We start from the raw sequence: 22,058 nt of genomic DNA, 5'->3' as shown, positions 1-22,058 counted from the left end.
TTTCGCCCTTGGCAATGCGGCCTCCCAACCCCGATTCCCCTCCACCTCCATCACCTCCTCCAGCACCATCACTGACAAAGAACGACAAAGAACCATTCTTAGCAGCATCTTTGGACAAGGGCAAAACAATAGAATTAGATTAGTTTCTGCTTTACTTTTGTTCAAACTTGTAGGAGTTTTTCTTTGTAGATATGTTGAAACAATTTTAGTTTGTTTTGAATTCTGTTTTTCTTGAAGTTTTATTGGATAGCTATTACATTAGTTTTTCATTGATTTTCATTGCCTTTACTGCCCTTTTGTGCATACTTATCCATACTCTGTATATATTTGCATGCTTTTACTGGTGTTTGCATTTTTCCTTGCTCATCATCATGCAGTAGCTTTTGAATGTCTTGCCGCATGTCAAATCCCCTTATGCAAATATTTTGCATAGCCTGTGCAGTCCTTATTGCCACTCATGCAGAACTGCACAGCTTATGCACCTTCCGTATGCACCTATTCTGGACAGCACTTTACACTGCATAACCTGTGCAGCTTCTTATGCATCTCCATTATTTCTTGAATTCTCATCTGCTCTATACCAGGTAACTCCTTCTTTTTGCTCTTAAATCTCACAATTCCTGGTAATTCCTGTTTACTTTAAGTTTTTATAATACACTGCTTGAGACATTGAGGACAATGTCTAATTTTGAGTTTGGGGGTGTGCATTTTGATTTTTGCTACATTTTTCACATTTTGAGTATAGGAACATCTCATCCCATTCCATTTACACATATTGTAAATATTTTACATATACATCCACACATACATAGACATAACTCATTTACACACACATTATACATCATTTACACACACATTATACATCACTTAGAAATTGTACACATTGCATACAAATAGATTTTCTCCATTTAGTTAATGCATTGTTCATTTTTAGGAATCATGCATCATGCATTAAAATCTTTTGCCAAATCCCTTGAGTATTGAAAAGTTGCTTATGAGAGTGATTTGACTCACCTTTTAGTTGGGTTTGTGGATTGAAAGTTTCCTAAGAGGTGCAAGGTTTTGAAGTGTCTATCTCTTGCCTATATCTTCTTAGCCAAAAAGCCACCCAACTACTCATTTGGAGATGGAAGTGTTTAGAGGGAATTATTGGATATAAGATAGTCAAATGATGTCTCACCAATCCTAGAACAAATTTTCTAAACCTTTCAAGGTGAAATACCAGCTTGTACTTGAAGAGAGAGATGATTAGGCATTCTTTGATTTAAACCTCCTCATTTTAAACCTTTGGCCCTTTTCCTAATTAAAATTGACCATTGCAAACCCCTTTTAAGCCTTTTTATTCCTAATTTTTCTTGAAACCCTTATTGCTACCTAGCCAATGAACCAAACACTCCAACCCTTTTCATGAGAATAATTATTTATAACATTAGGTACATAAAAAAAATAAAAATAAAATAAAAAAAAAAGAAAAAATACAATAAAGGGAGAAGAAATGCTTGTCATCTTGTAAAAGTGCTAGTATATGTGCTTTTCACTATTGTCATTCAAAATGAAAGAAATCCACCCAAAGTGTTAAAAGAATTGAGTTTGGGGGTGGCAAATTTTAGGGACAATCATCAAAAGAAAATGCAAAATACAAGCTAAAGTATCAAAATGTCCCTCCATTTTTATGTGTTTTGTAAAATATGCTAGCACTTGACAATTCTCATTGTGTATTTCTCTCCCCCACATATAAAAAAAGGAAAAAAAAATATAATAAAATAAGAAGTGTACCTTATGTTGTTAAGATTGGAAATATTCTCATGCTTTGAATCTTTTTTACCCATCTTTCTTCTTAGCCTCATTTTGAACCCCATGACCCCATTGCATCCCTAAAAAGACCTTTGATCTCTTGATAGTACTTGCTACATTAGTGGAGATAGGAGTAGGGAATTTGCCTATGGGATTGGAAAATTAACCATTCATTCATTTGATTCCATCATTCTATATAGAGATACTTTGGTTATTGATGGTCCTAGAATTCCTTTTGAGCATGACTCTCTCTTTTGATTGGTTGGTTTGGGGATTTTGAATGGTAATTGACTTGATGGCTAAGCGGTGAAAGCTTGGATAAGCATTAAATTCTTTGCATTTTGAAGGATGGGTATATGGATTGCTGGTATGGCTGAAGGTGTGTTAAGTTACTTTAATAGGTGATTTCCATAGCTCTTTGGATAAGGCACCCCTAAAAAAAAATTTTGCATCACATTTTAAAGTTTGCTTGAGGACAAGCAAAAGCTTGAGTTTGGGGGTATTTGATGCATACATTTTGCATAGTCATTTAGGTCTAATTTCATAGCCATTTTATTTTATTATTAGTCATTTTTAGCCAATTTCATTAGTTATTTAGTTAGTTTTTCATAGTTGTCAATTTTGCATTAATTTGTAAGTTTTACTTTATTTTGTAGGAAAAATGGTGTTTTTGAAGGACTGAAGAGAATTTTTGCCATTGAGGAGTGACTTCTACAGCCAAAGATGTCAAAAACAAGTTTTCAAGCTGAAATATGCATTGACCAAATTGTGCATAACTTGCCGCATAAGCTATGCAGATCTGCATAAGGAGAAAAATCACTGTTCCAATACCTGCTGAAATGTGCATAAGGAGACTGCATAGCTTATGCACATTCACGCCTCCCTTATGCACTTTCACGGAATTGTGCATAACCTATGCACCAAGTCATGCAGTTTCGCATAAGTGAACCAGAAACCAGCCGAAAACTGCATAAGGGACTGCATGACTTATGCAGTCCACTTATGCAGTCCCATAAAGAATTCATTAATGAGCTGGCAGAAGATTCCCTCAGAAAATCCCTCCTCAAACACACCATTTTAGGGCTTCATGTCAGAAAATGCTATAAATAGTCCCATTTCCCATTTTAGAAGGGTGGACAAAAAGGGAAGAAAAGGAGTAGAAAAAGGAAAGGAAGAGGAGAGGCAGCAGCTGAAGAGTCATTTTCACTTTCCACACCATTTTCAACCAAGATTTGCAGATTTCTTTCTTTCCTTACATTTTTCCTACACTTCTAGTATTTAGTTTCTTGTTTCTTAGCTTAGATTAAAGCTTTATTTCCATTTAAACTCAATATATCTTGTAAGCATTATGAATAGTGAGTAGTTTTACATTGATTCTGGAGTAAGGGTTGTAATATTTGAGATATTTTGTGGATTTTGATTGGGTAATCCATATTTTATGGTCTTAATGAGTTTTATTCATTTCTTGTGTGCTTAATGACATGCTTAGTGTAGGATCCCATTAAGTGATGTTCTTAATCCATGGTTGAGGCACCGAAAGGAGAAGGCCTTGTGATAGATAATCAAGAAATTGGACTTAATTAACTTAGATCTAGAAATAGACTAAGGATTAAGAGGATTCACAGATTAATTAAAGAACCTAATGGGTCTTAATTAACTCTAACTCCACGAAAGTAGGATTAGATTGATTAAGGCACTCTTTGTCTCACTCGAAAGGGTATTCAAAGGATTTAAGAATTAATCTCCTTAAAACCCGTAAGTTCCACAAGATTGGATAACCAATTTGAAATCCCAAAATAGCTCGAATATGAAATCCCAAACTCCATAATCGCCTTTTTGTCATTGTTAATTTCTAATCAAATTTAATTGCTTGCCATTTTAAATACTGCCACATTTGAACTTGCTTATTTCAATTTGATGTAATTTTAGTTTAATTAATACATTGTTGGATAGATTATTAATTTTGCACATATAGATTTTATACTCAAATACCCATTAATTTGTTACTTTAATTTCAAAGATAGTTCAATTTAGTCAACTTTTTATATCAAAAATTCAATCATTAACACAACTCCTCGTGGAAACGATATCTTTTTCTATACTACTTGTACGACCCGTGCACTTGCGGTTGGGCCACATCAAGAATGTTCATGGAGGTTTTGGTTTTGGCAGTCGAAATGAGGAGGGAAAAAGCATCCTAGATTTTGCTATGGCATACGACCTAATACTAGCAAATACCTACTTTATAAAAAGAGAATCACATTTAGTGACTTTCAAAAGTGGGCAACATAGAAGGCAAATCAACTTCCTCTTAACCAGGAAAACAAATAGAGCTCTATGCAAGGATTGCAAGGTCATTCCAGGAGAGGCTTTAACAAGTCAACATCGATTGGTGGTCTTGGATGTCAAGTTTAGGAACAATTCAAGTAAGGTCAGAAGGAATAGTGTAGCTTGAACAAAGTGGTAGGAGTTCAAAGGAGTAAAGCAAGTGAAGTTCAAAAATGAGCTTCTCGAGTCCAAAGTATGGAAGCTGGATATGGAGGCCAATGATATGTGGATACAAATGGCATCAAAGATTAGAGAAGTAGCTAGAAAAGTACTTGGAGAGTCTAAAGGACATGGATCACCCTCAAAAGAGAGATGGTGGTGGAATGAGGAAGTACAAAAGGCAGTGAAGAGAAAAAGAGAATGGTATAAGAAATTACCTAAATGTGATAATAATGAAGCATATGAACAGTACAAGATAGCAAAGAAAGAGGCAAAAAAGGCAGTTAGTCAAGTAAGAACACAGGCCTTTGAAAAGTTATATGAGAAACTTGGAACTAAAGAAGGAGAGAAAGATATTTATAGATTAGCAAAGAGGAGAGAAAGGAAATGTCAAGATCTCAATCAAGTTAGGTGCATTAAGGATAAAGAAGGAAAAGTGTTGGTGAAAGATGAGGACATTAAAGAAAAATGGAGAAATTATTTTAATGATCTCTTTAATAATAGTCAAAATAGTAATAGTGTGAATATAGACTATAGCACAATAGAAAAGAATGTGAATTATACTAAAAGGATTAGATCTTTAGAAGTAAAGGAAGCACTTAAGAGAATGAAAGTGGGTAAAGCCTATGGACCCGATGAAATACCATTTGAAGTGTGAAAGTGTTTGGGAGATATGGGAGTGGCATGATTAACTAAATTATTAATAAGATTCTAAACTCAAAGAAAATGCCTGATGAATGGAGGAGGAGTATTTTAGTACCTATTTTTTAAAATAAGGGAGACATACAGAGTTACTCAAACTATAGGAGAATTAAACTCATGAGCCATGCTATGAAGTTGTGGGAGAGAGTTATGGAGCATCTACTACGTCATGATACTTCTATCTCTCTCAATCAATTTGGTTTCATGCTCGGTCTTTCAACTATGGAAGTGATCTTTCTCATTGGAAGCTTGATGGAGAAATATAGAGATGTGAAAAAAGATCTACACATGGTTTTTATTAATTTGGAGTAGGCTTATGATAGTGTTCCAAGAGATATCTTATGGAAAGTGTTAGAACAAAAGAGGGTATCTATTAGGTACATACAATTGTTGAAAGATATATATAAAGGAGCAACTACTATTGTGTGCACAGTGGGAGGGGACACAAGAGATTTTCCGATCTCAATTGGATTACACCAAGGATCAACCATAAGCCCTTACCTTTTTACATTAGTTTTAGATGAATTGACGAAACATATACAAGAGAGTATTCCTTGGTGCATGATGTTTGCGGATGATATTGTTCTGATAGATGAGACATGAGAAGGAGTCAATAGAAAGCTAGAGCTTTGGAGAAGTACTCTAGAGTCAAAAGGTTTTAAGTTAAGTAGAATGAAAATAGAATATATGCATTGCAAGTTCAGTGAAGGCCAAACTGGTGATAGGGAAGAAGTTAGTTTGAATAGAGTGATACTGTACCAAAGTAATCACTTTAAAAATCTAGGCTCAGTCCTTCAAGTATATGGGGGATGTGAGGAGGATGTTAGTCATAGGATTAAAGCCGGATGGTTGAAGTGGAGACATGCCACGGGAGTTTTATGTGATCGCAAGATTCCCAATAAGTTGAAAGGTAAATTTTACCGTACAGCTATACGACCAGCTATGTTATATGGTAATGAGTGTTGGGTACTGAAAGAGTCGTATGCGTCTAAGATAAGAGTTGCAGAGATGAGAATGTTAAGGTGGATGAGTGGCCATACTAGACTAGATAAAGTCCGTAATTAGAGTATTAGAGAAAGGTAAGAGTGGTGCCAATTGAAGATAAGTTGAGAGAAGGGAGATTAAAGTGGTTTGGTCATGTGAAACGTAGACATACGGAGGCTCTAGTTAGACAAGTAGAGCACATTAGGTTAGAGGATAGAAAGAAAAAAAGGGATAGACCTAAATTGACTTGGAGGAGAGTAGTACAACATGACCTAGAAGCATTACATATTTCTGAGGATTTAACCCAAAATCATTTAGAGTCGAGCAAGCGAATCCATATAGCTGACCCCAAATTTTTGGGATAAAGGCTTACTTGAGTTGAGTTGAGTTGAGTGTGATTTGTGATGTGTTAAGAGGTGTTGAGCATGGTTAGTGAAGTGAATTTATATGAATTGTGCTAATTGGAGACTTGAGGTTCTTGGCAATTAGGGTTTTAGGGTAAAATTAGGGATTTTTGAGAATTGATGGCCAATTGGTCTTATTGATGTTCAAATTGGTCAATTGGTATGTTTATGAGAGTGTTTGGATGCATGGAATTGAAATTGGGATTGAATGTGTAATGGTCCAATTCTGGACAGCTTAACCTTGGTCCACTCAAATGGCCATAACTGGAATTTTGTTGCTCCAATTGGTGTGATGCCAATTGGAGATGAAATTTAAGACCTAAAGCTACATTTTTTATGAAGAAACTTTGTCCAAAAAGTGACCACAAATTGGTCTAAAATTTAGTTGAATCCGGATTTGGTACCCTGATTTTGGGCAGAACTGACTAAATAAATAGTACATGTTCAAATGGTCATAACTTTGTGTATAGAGGTCCAAATGATCTGATTTTTGAACCATTGAAAAGATTAGATATAGGAGCACATTTTTCATGGGGGAACTCAGAACCTAGTTTGGCCTCTAATCAAATCAAATTGCCAACCAAAGTTAAGTCACCAAATTTACCAGAACCAAAATTTGCCCAGAAAATCTAGAAATGACCAATCCGACTAGCCTTAGTAAAAATGGCATAACTTGAGCTACAAAACTCCAAATGGAGTGATTTGAAAAGCGAATTAAAGCTAGGAACAACTTTGATAAAGAAAAGTTGGTTAAATTTCCACTGTAGATAAGTCAAATGGAACAGTAAACCCAAGTGACCAAAACTGAAATTTTGGAATTTCTCTTAGGGCGTTTTGAATTTCAATTGGCAATCAATGCCAACACAATTGTAACCTAAAATGCGATATGTGAGTGTAATTAGAACTAATATACCTATTGAATATGAGAAAGTCAACATTTTACCTAATTGGTCAAATAAATAGTAACCACCCTAGCCATAAACACAAAGATGAGTAAAATCAAATATGCAAAGTTTAATTATTGGATTAATTATTAGAAATGGTTTGGATGGATATTGAAACACTTTAATTATGTATTTTAGTTGGAAAAGAAGCTTCCAAGGAAGGGAAGGCTTAGGACAAATTAAGAGATCCGAGTGAGGTTTGTACACAACTAGCCTATTTTTATGTTTTAAACTTATAATTGAGTTTTGAATGAACTTGATATTTATATTTTCTCTTGTGTACAAGAACTTTAGTTGGTTGAATGACTTTGTATGATTTAATTATGATTTCTTCTATGCATTTAAGAATTTATCATATAGTTTTGAGGATTGTAATTTGAATTTGATGTGTTGCCAACCAGGTGCATGAATTTGCAATAATTAAACATGTTTGTTGATTTGTAAATGTACTTTATGAGTAGAAATTGTTTAATATGTTTTGAAACCACAGTTGACATTGCAATATGCTTTGTGGTCTCATTAGCTTGTCTAGTGAGATATTTCCTCCACTTGTTGGGGTTAAGTTCCTCCCTCCCTAGCTTGCTAATTGAGTTAGAGATTAGATAAGTACTCATATATACTAGCTAGTCTTTGGTGCCTCTCTTTTGCTTTTGTTATTTGCGTTGTCGTGGTGTACAACACGACATTGATTGAAAATTTTGTGTCATGGGTCCAACTATGTGAATTATTGGCAACACTCTTAAATGGTGATTTTTTATAAATGTTTTGTCAATAATTGTAATTTATTATTATGATTTCATGGAAATAGGATAATTTAAATAATTTGTGATAAAAAAATAAATGATTTGTTTTTGACTGATAAATATTGGATTACTTTGTGAATCATAAAAATATAATTTGATATGTTTTGATAATTTATGCTTTATATTGAATTTTAAATTATTAGTTGTGTACCACTGAGTATCCATACTCAACGATAGCTTTTTATGTTGTCGCAGATAGGAAAAAGAAGAGGGCCACAACATGAGCTACTTGGAACAGCGATATAGAATTGTAGTTGATTTAACTGCGGGTATATCATAGGTATACAACATGAGCTGTATGTATATTGTACAAATGTTGAGCAGTTGTATAAAAAGCTCTGTAGTAAACATTTTTATATTTTAATTAGTATAATATTATATTAGAACTATAATTAAATGTAAATTATTGTAATATTATTTTCTTGAGTTGATCGTTTGGAAATTTTGTAATATTAATATTATTACTTCAATAGTTGTAAATTTTTAAATTTCTTTTGAGACTTGCAAATAATGAATTATTTTCTACATGTTGAGATTTATTGAGAATGGAACAAATAAATTGAGTTGATTGTGTTGAACTACGGAATATATTTTTTTTTAAATTGTGTTCAATAGGAATGAATAACTGTTTTTGTATAATTTCAGCCGTAACCACACGGATTTTTCGAAAAATTTTAAAAATGCCTAATTATTCCTAAATAAATTTCATGACACATAATGGAATTGAAAACGCTTAGTTTAAATTTTTGTCACCACGCCAGACTTAAAAATGAAATTGTTCTGTCAAAATCCCTTGTAGTATATTTAATAGATTATCAGTAGGCGAAATATGATAATTTATTAGGTATACTACGGGATCATATTACATCTTACGGAGATTTAGACTGTGACAGCTGCAAAATACCAACTCCCAGATATCACCCTTCCATTCATTTAATCCATAATCACAAGCTCCTCCTAGAATCATAATAATCATAATCAATCGTAACTTCACTTTCCCAAATTAAATATCCAATAAAAATTCAACAGCATTTCTCCTTAAATTGGACTAAACTCCCCATCATAAATCTCAAATCCACAAGCCATTAATCATATCAATATTTTCAATTATCCAACTTATAGCTCTATAAAAATTATAATATAAAAAATAATACTCAATTTCATAATTTCCTTAATCATTAAAATATACTCATACACCAAAATCCAACTAAAATCCACATATATATTTCTCATAAATATTTTGCAATCACTCAAAAATTTAACAAACACCATATTCTATCTCAAAATAACGTAACTTTCATCATATATTTTTTTCAGAATTTTTCTCTAATTTTTTCTATCCAAGAAACGCTGTATTCAAATACCACAGACTGAGAAATAAGAAAAATAATCATACCCAAAGTATATCTGTATTTCAAAAATTCCCAAAATTCATAAGAAAGCCTTTGAAAGTTGAATCATCACCAAAGCTCACCGGAGCCACTGCCGGAACCACCGCACACGGTGACCGGCCGCCACCCGATGGCAACATTTGCCAAATTCGAGCATACCAAAATGTTCCTCTCCTTCTTTTGATTCCATAGATACCGACCATGCATCAAAACTCCTCACCAATTGTTCAAACCAAGCTTTCCAATGTCACTTTCTCTCTCTTCTTTTCTTGCTTTCTCTCTCATCTTTTCTCTCTTTCTCTCTCATATTTCTTGAATTTCAGATCCAAATTCATCTTCTCTCACTGTCGACAGCCTCCCTTACCAGTTAGCCATCCATTTTCTAGTCACTCCTCCTCCTTTCCCCTTCTTCTTCTTCTTCTTTCTCTTTTCTTCCTCTTCCCCGATTCTTCTTCCCTTGGCTGCTGTTTCAATTTTTTTTTTTTTTAAACCAGCTGCTGACTCACGTGGGAAAAAGGTGGGCAGCACAGATTTTTTTGCCAAATTACCATTTGATCCTTCAACTTTTCCACAATTCCTTTTTAATCTAAAAACTTCTAAAATTCAACTTTCAAGTACAATTAATCTTAAATTTTCTCCCCAAATATTTATAAATAAATTCTCCAATTTATAATATATCCATAATTTTTTTTTTCCAAAAATTGGAGTGTTACAGAGGGACCTTCAATTTTAACGGAAGCAAATGTTATGGATTAAATAGTTCAATTTTCAAAACCCATGGACTAAATCGTTATTACTGGCAAAACTCAAGGAAGAAATTGTAAAGTATATCAATTATTACTGTATATCATTTATAAATTATATCATGCATATTTTTATCATCATTAAATTTTTATTAAATTTTTAAAAAAATTAATTTTATAAGATAATTATATTAAGATTAATTAAAATATAAATTTTATGCCATCTTAATAATTTGATCTTTTATCCATTACTCTAATAATTTGATTTTGATAACAACAACTATGATTTAATTTCAAATTAATTAAGGTAAGTTATATTGATCCTTCAATCATTCCGTTTTATATTAATACTAATCGAATCCTTGCACTACATGCAGATAATTAGTAAAATTATGTTGATAAATTATCTGATAGAAAATTTAAAAATAAAGTAATTATTTTTTAACTAAATAGTACATAAAAATATAAATGTTTTCATTTAATAATAAATTAAATAATTTTTTTATGATATAGTTGATTCTTATTTATCTTTTGCGTAAATGTATTTTCTTTTAATTCATGTTCTTGCTTTTTTTTTAATATTATAATATTTGTAATTTTGTATAGTTATTTCTTATATCATATTCTCAATTTTTCACTTTTTTCTCTTTAGTTACCAACTGTTACTAGGATAACTTTATCCTCAAATCAATTAACTACTACTAATTGGCACTACTCTAACTCATAACGTGTATATCATTGTAATCCATAATTTTAGCTGCAATATCATTCTACTGTGTAGATGTCAAAATCACAAATAATTATTGCAAAGAAAACTAATGAAAGATATCAACAGATGCAAATCTTGAAGGGATTTTAAGACAGTAAATTTACTGTCAGAATCATCCATTAACTAGGATACCATTAATTACACTTTGTCCTTCCTACTTCCTATCAATCACGAGAGAATATAGTTATCTCAAACCCACTACAACAAGGATTAGTTAAAGTCATCAACTATATGCAGGTATGTGCTTGTTCAAATTTGTAGAAATATTTTTTTGCTAGAGAAGAGAGAAATAAAGATGGCCAGAATTCTTGATATCGATGATGATGGGTGTTTCGACAGGATGGTGGCTGCGATCAAGTTAATGGAAGAAAATATTCTGACTGCATTTGTGCAACAAGTAAGAGCTAAAGCCAAGAGCAAGCATTATGACCGACTTGCAGCACCTGTGCCCAAGAAAAGGAAGGCCCATGGAGAACGCGAAGACAAGAAACTTCATTGTGATTCGTTTTTATTTCTTCATGTGAAGTCTCCTCGGAGCATGAACAAAAACAAAAAAAGGGTCTGTGGCAAACGATGCTCTGAAAGTGGCAACATAGTGTAGATGAACAGAAGAAAAAGAAATTGCTGAAGAGACCCAACGTGACCCATTTTGCAAATTTTGGTCCTGAGACACCACCTGACATGCCTGACGAATGGTGGGATAAAATTCGAACAAAAGGAGACATTGATGTGAAGTTTGTGATAATGAAACAGATGTTTGCTAGTGATTTAAATCCTCACCATGATCGTTTCAATCCCTTTTAAGCAGATAAAAGATTCCAGTTTTCCTACAGAGGATGAGGAGAGCAAGTTAAAGGAGCAGAAGGAGAACATACCCATTACACTAATGGAACCTTGTGGTAATGAGTCTAAGATGTTGCTAAGGCAGTGGAAGTTGGAAAGTAGCAGTACCTATGTGTTAACATCTAGTTGGAAGAGAGTATTGGAAAGGAATCATAAGGGATCATCAAGGAAATTCAAACAAAACGACATAGTGCAGCTTTGGTCTTTTAGGCTCAATGGAGAACTCTGGTTGGCACTGTTAAGGTTGGGGATGCAAGTACTACTCCTAGCGGTAGTGGCTGTGAAGGGGAGAACGGGGATGGTGCAAGTACAAGTCATAGTGTAATGCTGGACCTGGAACTTCATTTATAATTTTCCAATTTTAGTTGTTTTGCTAGTTTATTGAGGTTAATTAGAGTTTGATTGTTGTAATCTTGGACAGTTATTTCTATTTTAGATTAAACAATGTAATGCATAATTAGCATTTTTGTCTATTTATATTAAATTTCTGCAGTTAAAAATCCAACAATTATGGATGTTTGTTTTGAGAATATATGTTTGTTTTTTTAATTGAGTTTTCTTGTTGATACTTAGGAAAAATTGAATTTTATTTTGATCTTTTAATCATTCTTGTGTTATGATAAACCATCTAAATCCAACAATTATTCTATAGACCTTGATTGAAGTCCATCATCTTGTATGGGATTTACTAAATTTCAAACATTGCTTTTGTTTCCCTTGGTTTCAGCAACATCCTAGCTAGTTTATCTGCTCTTAGTCTTCCATTTATCATCAACTAGATTCTTTCTAGCTAGTTTAATGAACTATACTGAGAAGCAATTAGATTCTTTCTCCCAATAAATATTTGCTCCCAATAGAATGACAATTTTATTCAATCATCAACTCACCTTCATCATTTTATTTGTCCGAAAGATTCATTCTACCATAGTTCCTGAGCTTCTATATTGAACTTTTGTCATAAGATGATGATATGCATCAGCTCTGCAAACTGAAGACTTGCTAGGTAAACTTAGTGTCCCTTTGACAGGCGAGGAGCTTGACATCAGAAAGGCTTTATTAGCAAGCCATGTAACTTGAAATAGAGTTCTTCAAATGTGCAGCCACTTTCCCAGGCCATTGTGGTTCCTTGTGGTGATGAGCCTAAGATTTTGCTAAGGCAATGGAATTTGAAAAATACTAGTTCCTATGTGTTGAAAAGTAGTAGGAATAAAGTCTTTAATAGGAATTGAATCGTCAGAGACTGGTATCAGCAGGGTATGGAACTTGATTGGGATTAAAAAAAGGTAAATGTTTTGTATTTATAAAATAAAATTACAACCGTTAATTTTGAATTCAATGGTCCAAACTATATCTACATGATAAGTGATGCTTAATCAAATTTGAAAGAATTCATCACATAAACCAAGGAAATAGAAACTAAAAGTAATAATGATAAGGAGAGTCTTTGGTATGTTATGTCAAATAATAACATTTAAATAAATTTTATCATTTTAAAATAGATAGCTGACTGGGAAGCTTACTAGGATGCTGACATGTCCATTCCATTAGTTTTTAATGGTGAAAGTGACAGTAAAGTGCAATGTCATTACATCTAAAGGTTGGGGTATTTTTATTAAAAAAAAGTTTAGGATACAATTGTTAAAATTACCAAAGTTTGAATTTTTTTTGAAAATTTACCCTAAATTATATATAAAAAAAAAATATCACCTCTATGTAGATTCCATCAATGAAAATGTGATATTAAAAAATCATATAAAAAATATTATTCTTAATTTTAATTACATTTGAAAAGCAAATAAAGCATTATAAATATTATTATTGATAAAAAGAAATTAGGACTATATGTAGGAAATTAGGACTATATGTAGGATTCTAATTTTATTAATATATATATATATATATATTAATTTTTAGAAATTTATAGGCAAACATGTTAGATAAGAAAGTATATTTATGTTAGGATACTATAATTCATTATATTTTGCATATATTTTTATAAATTTATTAAACACATCATAAATTTAAAGAAATTTATATTTCTAACTAACGTAATATTATAGTTAAATTCAAATAGAATTCTGATTAAACTACATTTTAATTCGAACTTTTATAAGTAGTTAAGCTACTTTAAGTAAAAAAATATATTATTAATAAAAAATTCAGAAAAAAACTTAGCATATGTCATCCACCCAATGCCTGGTCATCAAACATTCCTAAAACATTCAACCTAAAATGATATATGCTAAGAGAAAAAGTCCTCAGATATCACTTAATAGGAGAATAATTAGAAATCTATTATTACTTATGCCAGATCATAATGATAAGAGATTTATATTTTCCCGATGTGGATATGAATTTTCAACATTCCAATAATTATAATATGAAATTACATAAAATTTTATTTTTTAAGGAAATAATTTTGAACATAAAATATTAAATTTCAATATCTAAACAAACCCCTAAAGATTTGTTTTATTAAAGGAAAACAAACAGCATATAAATGCTTTCCTTAAATTAATTTCAAGAAATAAAATCCCGTGAATCATTAATTTTCTTTTTTTTGATGATCACATTTTAATTCTTTTATTCATCTCACAATATCTATATTTTAATATTAAAATCACACTTGAAAGCGAAGCAACACAATGGATGAGGTCCCCCAACTAAAAGCAATCCTCCTTTCTTCATCAAAAATCATGCACCGGGTAGACTTTCTCCATCATATCTGACAATAACATCAACAAACAATCCAACAAATCCTACGCGCTTACTTTCATATCTACCAAACTAGCACTTGAATTAGCCTTTTCTTCTAAGCGAAGCATACAAGAGAGAATAACACCATTTTCTCATGATAGTAGCCTCCATATGGTGACCCCATCACTCAATTCCACAAAACAACCATGATAATTACCAGACACATAAATGTTAACAATAGCTTGTATTCTCTTCCATACCCTTTCTATTCCTTTGTCTTCCTTCCACCACCATGCTTCTCCTGTTTCTGTTCTTTCTCTTCTTCTCCAATGTCAACCCTGCATTTTCTGCTCACTGCACCACCATCACATCCTCTAAAACCTTTGAAAGATGCATGACGCTTCCTACCCAGCAAGCTTCAATGGCTTGGACCTTTCATACCCACAATTCCACTCTAGACCTTGTTTTCTTTGGGACCTTTATTTCGCCTTCTGGATGGGTTGGATGGGGTATTAATCCTACATCTTCAGATATGATAGGTACCCGTGCTCTAATCGCCTTTCCAGACCCAAATTCTGGCCAACTAGTAGTATTACCTTACATTTTGGACCCAACTGTAAAGCTGCAAAAATCACCACTTCTCTCTCGCCCTCTAGATATTAACCTCCTCTCCTCCTCCGCCACCCTCTACGGTGGCAAAATGGCCACCATACACAACGGTGCGGCAATCCAAATATATGCAACATTAAAAGTGGCGCCGAATAAAACCAAAATTCACTTTGTATGGAACCGTGGTTTATATGTTCAAGGTTACTCCCCAACCATCCATCCAACAACTTCCAATGACCTATCTTCCATGGCCACCATTGACGTCTTGTCAGGCTTCAATTCTGCCCATAAAGACGACAGAAAAACATTGAAAATAGTACATGGAATCATAAACGCTGTGTCATGGGGTATTTTACTGCCAGTTGGGGCTGTCACTGCCCGATATTTGCGACACATACAAGCACTAGGGCCGGCTTGGTTCTATGCTCATGCAGGATTACAACTAAGTGGATTCTTTTTAGGAACTGTGGGATTTGCTATAGGAATCAGGCTTGGAGAACTATCACCAGGAGTTGTTTATAGCCTGCATAGGAAGCTTGGGTTCGCAACGTTCTGCTTGGGGGCTCTACAAACGCTGGCACTACTGTTTAGGCCAAAGACTACAAACAAGTATAGAAAGTATTGGAAATCTTACCACCATTTTGTAGGGTATGCTTGTGTGGTGCTTGGAGTTGTGAATGTTTTTCAAGGATTTGAAGTAATGGGAGAGAGTGGATCTTATCCTAAGTTGGGATATTGCTTGTGCTTGTCTACATTGGTGGGTGCTTGTATAGCTTTGGAGGTGAATTCTTGGATTATTTTTTGTAGAAAATCCAAGGAAGAGAAGCTGAGAAGAGAAGGATTGATTAGCGGGTCTGATAAAGGAAGTGGAATTCATAGTTGATGAGTAAAATCATAAAAATGAAAATTTATGTTCGAAATGGGATTTTTCTCTTTTTTTTTTTTCCAGTATATATTTGTGTTCTGAATATCAGAATTTGATAGATCTCTACGCTAATTCTGATTAAGGAGGATCCAATCAAACAACCTTTTATGTTTTGATATGGATTTGGGTTCATATCTTACTAATTCCAATTTAATTGAATATAATAAAGCACATGATAATATGCTATATGTTTCCTATGTCAACATTTGGAATGAGGGATTTGGATAAAAATTTACTAACTATTCACTTAATTAAATTTGTAAATATTTTATCTTAACTTCAGTTTTTTTTTTTTTTTTTTTTTTTTTTGTAAATGAACTGAATGTAAAAGGGAAGAAAATAAAGTTTAATTTAAAATTTTCAATATTGCTGTTTGATAGACCGTCTGAAGCATTATTTCCTCGAAGCAGGGGCCTTGCAGAAGCTTGCAAACTAGCTATACTACACCTACTCGGTAATTAAGCTAGTTAAATATGGTGCATATTACATAAGAGCAAGAAGAGAGACATTCGAAGAATATATAATACTTTCTATGCACATAAAAAATTGTAACGTCTTGGATTTTTAAATAATTATTTTATATGGGAATTGATTGGTTTGACAAGCTTAGGAAGGGCATTATATAGTTGTTGTGTTGTGGACCTGAGGCCTTTTGGATTAAGAAGTGTTAGTTGAGTTATTTGGCAAGTTGGGTAAGTCCTAGGTACAAGAAAACTCTGTCAGATTTCCGACATAAACTTAGGATGTCTTAGACTCTTTAGTTCTTTATTTTGACTTGCTATTAATAAGTTTCTTGAATATGATTGTTTAGGTGATTTGAGTCAACCTTCCTCATCTTCTCAGCTGCCCTGGTGACATTTAAATAATCTATGAGTAGATATTGATTTTATTTGTAATTTCAATATTATTATATATTCAAAGCATATTTATGAATTCACTTAAAAATATATTTATGTAGTTAAATGCTAGGCATGCCTTGTATTGCATTTTTATTTGATGAAACTGTTGTGGATGTCGCCTTAAGATAATTTGGAGCTGTATGTGCCTATCAACATGCATGTGGTGTGTTTATGGACATGAGTAGGATGAGTAGTCACGGCTACAACTTGACTCGCTTGGACCCGATCCTTATATGTAGATAAGTCAGGGTGAGTATGGATTTGAGTTAATCTCGCTGACCCCCACACTTAGATTATTGAGAGAAAGTCCAGCTCGAGTTGGTTTCACTAGCAGGTATTAGAATTAAGAAAGCTATATAGGGGATCAGCTCCTATATATATATACATGTTATGAAGACACACGGGTGTGTGTGTGTGTGTGCTTCAAATTATCTTTTGTGCGAATATTACTTGAATTGTTTGATACTATGTGACTATGTTGCATTTCATATCCAGGCAATGCATTAGTTCTAGATAGTTATAGAAATTGTATTTAAAATCAATATCTTACTCTATGAATCGAACGCTCACTCCTGTTCAACTATTTTTTCTCAGGTGACAGGTTGACTCTTTTTATGAGTAACCTGCTTTCTTTTTCACAGGTTTACATAGCAACAACTTATTGTATTTTATTTCTTTGATTTATAATCTAGAACTCAATATGTGCTAGTAGTGTTTTAATCTTATTGGGCTTGTAATAACCTATTTCTTTTGAAATTATAAACCTGTTATATGGATATGTTGGAATATATGAGATGAGTATTCACTTTGGATGAGGGATCCAAGCTCCCATTTGATTATTTATTGTTTTGAGGATTATGAGGGTGTGCTGAGCTCCCCAAAATAAGTTATTTTTGTGTTTATAGGTCGAGTGAGTTAATAATCCCTGTTGGGTAGTCCAATTTATGGCAGGACTCTGTCTGTTTGATTTCTTAAATTTGGACTACAGTTGTGGGCCTTATGCTTAGGCTAAGAATAGTTAGGCTTACTACAGGCTTTGGGGGCCTTATACTAACCTAAGTCCTAATGCCGGTCTAGCTCAAAATTTGGGTCATGACAAAGTTGGTATCAGAAGCCACCTCCCTTAGTGTGGTGTGGTTCGGGGATGAACCAGGCAGAAGCTGGTGGGCTTGTAACATCCTGTGCAAAAAGGAAGGTCTCAGCTGGAGCAGTTTTCTAGGTGGGATAAGACTCGCTGGTGTCCCTGTCCAAATGGAGGGCAAAAATAAATTAAGTCCCATATTAAAAAGGGAGGGAAAGGTGAAGGGCCTTATAAGGTGGGAAACCTCTAACCTGGATAGCACGCTTTTGGGCCTCAAAGAAGCAGTCCAAAGGCTAAAGCCATGAGGTCCAGTGGGCCAAAGCGGACAATACTATCCAGTTCCAAGAGGGGCATTACAGTATGGTATCAGAGTTTAGCCTCTAGATTCATAGGAAAATGTGTACCTGGAGTTGTCACATGTGGAGTATAGATTCCTGTTTTGTCTTTTTCTGTAAGTTCTTATTTCTAGATTCTGTGTTATTGTTTGGGTAGTGTAAGAGTGCTTCAGTTTAGTGTCTCAGTCTTCATGGAGTACATGGTGATGTGAACTTGAACTAGCAGACATGTTGAGGTCTGCCAGGGGGATACGTACTCTAAGAAATGTCATGTTTCTGTCAAAATATGGCTAACTAACATGCTTGTCTAGTGTAAGGCACGAGTACATAAATGTGAGTTATGGCAGTGTAACTGTCATAGATGGATCATGCTCGTAGTTATCAGTGGACACCCCAGTCAAGGCAAGTTTATGGTATCATTGGGTTAAAGAGAGATAAGAGGTTAGAAAACCTGATCTGTTGGGACGTACTATTGTGACCTACGTAATGCTCTCATTGTTTGTGTGGTAAGCTACAAATTACAGTACTAATATGAGATTATTGTGTAGAACTACTTGCATCCTTAATATGTTCTACATGGATGTTTACAACTAGCTTTTGTTTTGGTATGGATATACCAAAATAGAGTTCTGTTTTTATAAAGGAGTTTAGGACTCCTAGTTAGGGGTTTAAAACCCTTGAGCTAGAATATCGAAGGTCTAGTTAGGGGGTAACTAGAGTCAATGACTCGGTTATCCTAGCATGAACTAGAATTACATCAAGAGTTGCCACAAGATTAGATGTTTCAAAATAGTCACAAGTAAAGGTAGCACTTGCAGAGTGAGACCATCTGGTCTCCAATATGGGGTCTTGGATAGTTTTGGCATTACAATGGACATGGTTGTGGCAAGGTGACAGATGTAGTACCTCTTTTATAATTAGTTGTGATGTAAGATATGGTCTTATCCTTTCAGGAGGGATAGAAGGTTACTACTGGTGATGGTGACCTATGGAATAGTGTCCTAAAAGGGACTGTAGAGTGAGGTAGAGAGTTGTTAGCTCAAGTCTCCTGGAGAGAGTACAAATTCCATTGTAGGAATCATAAGTGATCAGCTTATGATGAATGTAAGCCTTTGAATTAAATAATAGGTTTGGGTATCCTATATCTTAAGTTTTGGCTAATTGAGTGGATATGGAAAAATAAAATCCCTACAGATCTCCTTCTTAAGGTAATAAGGGATAGTATGTAGTCTAAAGGATAGGGACAAAGATCACATAGTAAATGCATGGCTACAATTCCCTAAGTTCCTTTTTAGCTTCTTATTACTCAAGAAAAGAGTATACTCTAAACAAAATAATGTTAAGTGCAGTAAGTCAGCAAAGGCAAATTATAGAATGTTAGTAAATATAGGAAATATAAAAATGAAAATTTTGACAGTTGGCAGCAGATGCAGCATAACCCGAATGCTAATGGAAGTACTAGTTAGAGTGGTCAAAGGACCAATTCTGAGTATCATCGAAGTGTAGATGACATGGTAGAGACAGTGAAAAGGTGCAAGTTTCTAACATGATAGTCAGGTCGAGAAAGAGAATAAAGTTAAAGAATAAAATAGTCAAAGTTCAAATTTGAGTAAGATAAAAGAAGTTAGCAAAAGAACAAACTGAAAGGCCCAAATTAAGATAAGATTAGAAAGAGTAGAGTTGGGATACAAAGGAGACAAAATATGGTTGTAGGAAAGGCAAACAAGGTAATCAGAAAAGTAAAGATAGAGAACTTAGAAAAGGACGACATTAAGGAGAACGTTTATCACGGTATAGAATTTAGAAATGTAGAACTTAGAGCAGGTCGTAATTGGTGCAGTGTTAGGAGCCAGAACATGAAGCTCAGAGTCATAGGATTTGGAATAGACTTTGTCTATTTTTTATCCCTAAGGTAGAATAAGGGATAATGCGACAAGGACCTTTTAGATTGTTAATAGTATGAGGAAAGTTAGGTGAGGTTTGCAACCAAAGTAGGTAGTAACCAAAGAGTGTGCAATGGTAACTTGAACTGTCTCATCAGACAAAGAAGTGAAGTCAGTAGATAGTAAGTTGAATAAAATTCAACCTAATGGATTCAAATATGCCTGATGAGAGAAAAGAATGAGGGATAATGGCATAGAGATTTAATGTTGGAATTCAGAATGGTGAGACTTAAAGCTTAATTGGGAGTTAGGCAAGTGTTTTCAGTATAACCAACTGGGTAACTTTGTGAGGAAACATGAGTGACAGCTTAATAATAGGTAGTAGAATAATAGTAGAGGACGACACAAGTATAAATGTTACAAGTTACTAAGAAGTAAAAAGATCAAAGTAATGAATATAAGAATAGAGATAGTTCTGGAAGGATTTGATAGTGAGAGGTATCTTTTAAAATATCGCAGAAGACAGGGACGCAGGATAATAATGCTAGGTATGAAATACAAATGGAGTGTAAGCAGATATAGTAAATTATGAGATTATATGCTAGGCAGAGCAATGGTATAATAAGGAGTTGGTGCAGTGAAATCCTATAGGTAGAGCAAAATAATTGCGAAGAGATGATGAAAATTGAAGAGGTGGATTAAGAGATATGGGTAAATTTAAGGCTGAAGTGTGGAAAGCTATAGAAAATAAATGTGGCTATATCAAAAAGAATGAATGCGTAAAATATCTTATCTGGGATTATGGTACAACACTCATTTCTCACTACCATGATTGTTCAGGTGGAAATTATAGGTTCAAGGATACCTATCGAGCCATGAAGAGCAATTACCTACAAAGGATAATAGGGAATGATAATGTTTTGATGGTCATGGTAAAAAGGAGATACAGGAAGAATCATCCATGGTGAATAGCATGTATTCCATAAAATGAGTAGTATTTTAATACTATAGTATGATACTATATGGTGGATGTGCTAGTAGAAACCAATCACAGAATTAGAATTTTGAAAGTAATGGAATTAACAATCAAGTTAGAATTAAGAAATAACAAAAAGGTATATTTTCATATTTGTGGAGTGGAAGAGTTTAATTTTGATAGTGATGAGAGTAGAGCTCCATACAATCTAGTGTCTGCCATAAGTGCCAGAAAGATATTAAGGCGTGGCTATCAAGGTTATGTGGCACTAGTGAGGGACACATCTATTAAAGATACTTGTGTGGAAAATGTACCTGTTGTTAGGGAATTTATGGATGTTTTTCCTAAGGAGCTTCCTGGGATGCCACCTGATAGGGAGATTGAATTCTGCATAGATATTGTGCCAAATATAAACCCCATTTCTATACCACCCTATAGGATGACGCCAGCAGAGTTAAAAGAATTGAAAGAATAGCTACAGAAGTTTCTACACAAGGGTTTTATCCGGCTAAGCACATCACTTTGGGATGCTTCTATTTTTTTTATAAGGAAGAAGGATGGGTCATTGAGGTTGCGCATTGACTACAGACAGTTGAACAAAGTGATAGATAAGTATCCATTCCCTTAGATTGATGATTTGTTTCATCAGTTGCAAGGAGCTACATATTTCTCAAAAATAGACCTACGATCAGGCTATCACTAGCTGAGGAACAGGAGTGAAGATGTGCCAAAAATAACATTTAGGATGAGGTATGATCATTACAAGTTCTTGGTGATGTCTTTTGGACT

At 33.8% G+C, this 22,058-nt stretch overlaps 1 protein-coding gene across 1 annotated transcript; it reads left to right on the top strand.

The window, feature by feature from the left end:
• Positions 1-14,591: 14,591 nt before the first annotated feature.
• On the top strand, positions 14,592-16,227 carry LOC110649882 (cytochrome b561 and DOMON domain-containing protein At2g04850-like). The gene has a single exon (XM_058129185.1). It carries the CDS (start codon positions 14,854-14,856, stop codon positions 16,051-16,053), a length of 1,200 nt encoding a protein of 399 aa, XP_057985168.1. The 5' UTR covers positions 14,592-14,853; the 3' UTR covers positions 16,054-16,227.
• Positions 16,228-22,058: the final 5,831 nt, after the last annotated feature.

Source organism: Hevea brasiliensis, chromosome 10, assembly GCF_030052815.1.
Source record: "Hevea brasiliensis isolate MT/VB/25A 57/8 chromosome 10, ASM3005281v1, whole genome shotgun sequence".
NCBI classification, from domain to species: Eukaryota; Viridiplantae; Streptophyta; class Magnoliopsida; order Malpighiales; family Euphorbiaceae; genus Hevea; species Hevea brasiliensis.
This window is presented reverse-complemented; position numbering and strand designations above follow the sequence as displayed.